At 40.7% G+C, this 4,553-nt stretch overlaps 1 protein-coding gene across 1 annotated transcript; it reads right to left on the minus strand.

Moving 5' to 3' along the window:
• Nucleotides 1-1,809: 1,809 nt before the first annotated feature.
• LOC108100655 (larval cuticle protein A2B) lies at nucleotides 1,810-4,553 on the minus strand. Its single transcript, XM_017204666.1, has 5 exons — nucleotides 4,503-4,553; nucleotides 4,276-4,419; nucleotides 3,846-3,942; nucleotides 3,550-3,789; nucleotides 1,810-2,184 (listed from the first exon to the last, which is right to left on the minus strand). The coding sequence occupies exons 2-5, from the start codon at nucleotides 4,363-4,365 to the stop codon at nucleotides 2,030-2,032; spliced, it is 582 nt and encodes a 193-aa protein (XP_017060155.1). The 5' UTR covers nucleotides 4,366-4,419; nucleotides 4,503-4,553; the 3' UTR covers nucleotides 1,810-2,029.

Genomic DNA, 4,553 nt, shown 5'->3' on the forward strand with positions numbered 1-4,553 from the left:
CCAGCAATTTTAATTCAATCCTAATGCGCCCAAATAATTTCGGATTGGGTAAGCCTGGCTCTCCGCTGGACTCTGATGCAATCACACTGGAACAAATTGTTATATTACTTTGTCTGGAAAATGCAGCTCATAACTCACTCGAATCAAATATAGTATGTATTTTATTGAGCGGGCTAATCTGCGTTTTATGCAAAGCAACTTGGCAACTCGTACCGAGAAATGTTTGCCCGAGACCAGTTCTTGGCCCCTAACCTTGAGCCACAAACATGACGCTAAGAAGACGCTTCCACTTCTACATCCGTTGTGTAATTGCCAAGAGACAGAAAAAATGAGAAAAATCCGTTGCGTGGTGCTGGACAGCCGTCCAGTGGTGCGGTGGCTCGGTGGTTCGGTGGCTCAATTACTAGTCGCCAGAACCATTAACAGGTATAAAGATCGAGCCGAATTCAATTTATTTGTTAATTAAACGATTGGCTAATTCTATGTTGTCTCTTGTACGCAGATTAGCAGCCATCAAGATCACAGCTCGGATATGCAGTTAGCCGACTTTGGCACCCCGGTCTTATGAGTGATATTTCGTTGAAATATTAAGTATACGTTGCGGTGTTACAAAGTGTGTTTATTGCCGACTAAGAGAAACACACATAAACATTGGATAAAATGCGTTTTAAAGAGAGTTATGAATGAAGTAATTAACATTTTACTAAGCAGGCAAAAGTCGGTTAAACTTTTTGATCCTAAGAAAGACATCCCCTAAAATATGCAAGAAAACTTAACTTAATGCGTTAGTAAATTTAAAAACCTTTTGCTGCGGTTTAAGCCAAGTTTTTTGAGCTCAGCTTTCAACTTCAGTAAAAAGCTTTTAACCGTATATTGCCGTTTCCATTTCTACTGTTTAACAGGTCAGACGAAGCGACCGGAAGAAAACTCTTGGCACCACCAATTAAGTCAGTCAAATGGGCCAAACAAACAAACAAAGAAAATAACCCAAAACAGAAGTAAAAAAAAACTTATGTAAGCTGGAGTTACAAGCTTTCAGACCGTGAAAATGTCTTTTTTTTTGCTGAGGAAAAGCGTTAACGGAAACGGCCAACTTTGAATATTGAACTGCAATATTTTTGCCTTAATGAAATGCAAAGCTTTTGGAGCGCTCAATTGGCCATGAGACATATCGATTAAAGCTTTCTTAAATGGGTGCTGCAAACTAAATTAAGGCTTTGCTTAGTGCAAATTACAACGCCTACATGGAATACGGTATCTGGTAGCTGCATATTAATCATCACAAATCATCTGCCTTATTCACATGTCTGGCTTGAATCAGTTAAAACAATTATGTCAGATAAGTTATGATTCACAACTAAATTTATAAAATATTACAAGAAACGTTACTAACTATTAAAATTAAAACAAAACAAAAATGTAGAATTTATGTTTTAATATTAGGTATGTTTATTATTAGCATCAGGACTTTGTATAAAATCCGTTTTTTGAGATTTAATTTTCGTCATAACAAGGCCAAATATAGTCTCAAAACTAAAAGAATGAATGTTTTTGACAGCTGACCATCTAGACAAACGATCCTAATCATTCTTTGGTAGACTAAAGAAAATGAATTTTTGGCCAATTTTTACGATTTTGGTAATTTTGCATTTTATTGCATTTTTTGCGAAAATAGTCCAAATTAAAATAATTTTAGGTGTAAATGCCATCGGATTCAGAATTTTATTACGAATTCAACGATGCATGCCATTTCATATTTGGAAGATTATTTCATGAGGATAGACAAAAGTATCAAGGAAAACACTACAATTTTTATATTTCCACTTAAAAACATGTTTCGAATCTTTATTTTACAAATTTGTTACATAACTTAAGTAAGATTAACCTTGATGTTGTTCCCTTACGTTCGATCCGTTGCGCAGATCTCAAGTTCCTTGCAAGCTGCACTGAGAGAATCCGTAGAGTTTCCGGGTGGCGTACAACTAAGTGGGCTTAAACGACTACGAAGTGGGTCCGCTGGGAGGGAGTCCTAGTAGTGGCCCGCATAAGGACTCGCGTAGTGGCCGTAGTGCCCGTTGTACTGGTCGTACTGCGGGATGTACTCGTACTGGCCCTGGTTGTAGTAGCCGTCGTCGTAGTCGTAGTGGATGGGGGCAGCTGCCGCCGGCGCATAGTGCTTGGCCACTTGAAGATCGAACAAATATAGAAACTTTAGCTTTTGCGCGGGGCGACTGTCTTAAATTTATTTCGCTCTTCGGGGCTGTTGTAATAATGACCGACAAAAAACTAAACTGCGGTAACAGCTGTTAACCGTTTGCCATTGTTGGTAAGTAGCTCAACTGCCGAAGAAAAATAAACTAACAACTCAGTGCTGACCAAGGCATTTTCTTCGCCCATTTCTCTGCCCCCTTGCAAAAATTTATTTGTGCACGATTTTGTCAGTCAATTGGTCACAGGTGTTGTTTTGCTTTGCTTTTGCTTGCCATTTACTTTTTTATCTTCTTTACTTTATTTTTACTTTGCTTTATTTTTGCTTTTCCGTTTTGTATGCAAACAAGTTCGTTGCCTAAGTCTTTTGTTTTGGGCGCTGATTTCTTTCGCTGTGCGTTTTGCTGATAATTCCCAATTAAAATTGCACCGCAGCACCCACAACAATTATGAGTTTTCACATGAGTGTTCACCATGTATTCATTTCCCAGGCCCAAAGCGTTGCGACATTGAGAAAATTATGCTAAAGTCTTTGCTAGTGTAAAACAAGGGGAGACGGGGAAATTGCCGAAGAAGAAGCGGCAATTTTCGTGAAAAATATGCTGCGGTGGCTGCTGCCTGTGCTGTGTTTTTTCAACTTTTTTTTGGAAGATGATGCACCTGACATAATCTGTGTGGGAAATTTGAGGCGGAAAGTGCATAAACAAAGCTAGATCTTTGGCTCCGATCGGAGCAAAGTGAGGTAACCCACTAAAGAGGCGGGTCGGCGCGGATTAGTCAACCATATGATGTTACACATTGCCAACCCAGTTACAGCCCATGATGATTCAGCTGCTTAGCTGCTTGACTGGGCACAAATGTGAGACTGATTGCGATTTATTGAATGAAATTGCCAATGCAACTGCCACCCAAGCTAGAAACGATGAGATTACAATGCAATTATGGTAAGATATTCAGACGGCTCAGAACCTTTCAGTATTCAGTAGGCCGCATAGTAATCAGCGTCAAAGCCAAGATCATCATCATCAGCATCGCCGTTGTCGTCTTCGTCTGGGCGCAATTTGCGATACTGATTGTTCAGGTAGTTGGCATGCCGCCTGAACAGCTTTAGCATGCGATATGTGTTCATGCCTGTAAGAGCAAGCAGAGAACACGTGGAAATGGATGGCAGTGGGTGGGTGGAGCCACAAGAACGAGGGGAACTACGCGGGAGAGGGGGTGAAGTGAAGATGTGCCACCGGAGGTGAAGGACCCACTAACAAGGTGCTGCTAAGCCCTAAAGCCTTGAAACTTCTCTACACCATTTACTATATTTATCCTCCCCAAATGTTCTTAACTCACCATAAGGCGCCGGAGAAGCCACCACCAGTGGGGCGTGGGCCACCGGAGCCACATGCTTCACCACCTGCGGTTCGTAGTGGGCCAGGATCGGCTTGTGGGCCACAATCGGATTGGCCACCACCGCCTGGGCGTGCACAGTGGGTCCCGACTTGGTCACCACCGCGTTGAACCCGTGAATGGAGTCCGCCGTGTAGTCCACCGTGCGGATGGAGCCATCGGGCTCAACCAGGGAGTACTGACCTGGAGGAGAAAACATAGAAATACAATGGACTTCAACCGAGTCACTGCCAATTTACCCTTGACCACATCGCCATCTCGCGTTTCGTGCTGCGACTTCACGTCCCCTGTGCTGTGATCAGCCACGCCGTAGTTGAAGGCGTACTTGGGATGATCCTGTTTTTATAAAGATGGAAAATATATAAAATTAAATCTGTATTTTATAAATACAAAACAAAAAGAAACAAAATTTACTTAATTTAATTTTTTGTTACTTTAAGATTCAAATAATAGTAGTTAATTGATAAATAAAAATATTCTTTACTTTTAAGATGAAGTTAACAAACTCAAACTTAAACATTTTTTAAAACTCTAGGATCTTCAAATTAATGTGTTTCATATATGTTATCCACACTGAACGAAACATTTGGTTAGTTAGGAGTTTTTCTGTATGCAAACAAGGCTTTTAATCGTTTGTAAACCACATACATATTCCTATCCAAAACTCACATAATAATCCAGGGCATATCCTGGTTTCGCCACAGCAACACTGGCGAACAGAGCCAACGAAAGGATCACGAAGCACACGAAGTTTGCCATTTTATATTTGGGTTATATTTTTGGTTCAAGAGCGATTGAAACGTGAAATATATGCTAGAAGTAAACACAAGATTCGTATCCGTTAGAGCACACCGCACTGAGTTAAAGATTTGTTGGGTTATCCTTCCAAAATTTACTTGTAGTAATTCAACGGCACCAGATACAAACACCGCCAAGCTGCCCGGAAT

The sequence above is a fragment of the Drosophila ficusphila genome, unplaced genomic scaffold (assembly GCF_018152265.1).
Source record: "Drosophila ficusphila isolate 14025-0441.05 unplaced genomic scaffold, ASM1815226v1 contig_286, whole genome shotgun sequence".
Classification (NCBI taxonomy): Eukaryota; Metazoa; Arthropoda; class Insecta; order Diptera; family Drosophilidae; genus Drosophila; species Drosophila ficusphila.

Coding starts and splice junctions, on each gene's coding strand:
- LOC108100655 (XM_017204666.1), bottom strand. CDS start 4,365: ATGGCAAACTTCGTGTGCTTCGTGATCCTTTCGTTGGCTCTGTTCGCC. Junction 3,943..4,275: donor GATATGCCCTGGATTATTAT/GTGAGTTTTGGA, acceptor TTATAAAAACAG/GATCATCCCAAGTACGCCTT. Junction 3,790..3,845: donor AGATGGCGATGTGGTCAAGG/GTAAATTGGCAG, acceptor TTTCTCCTCCAG/GTCAGTACTCCCTGGTTGAG.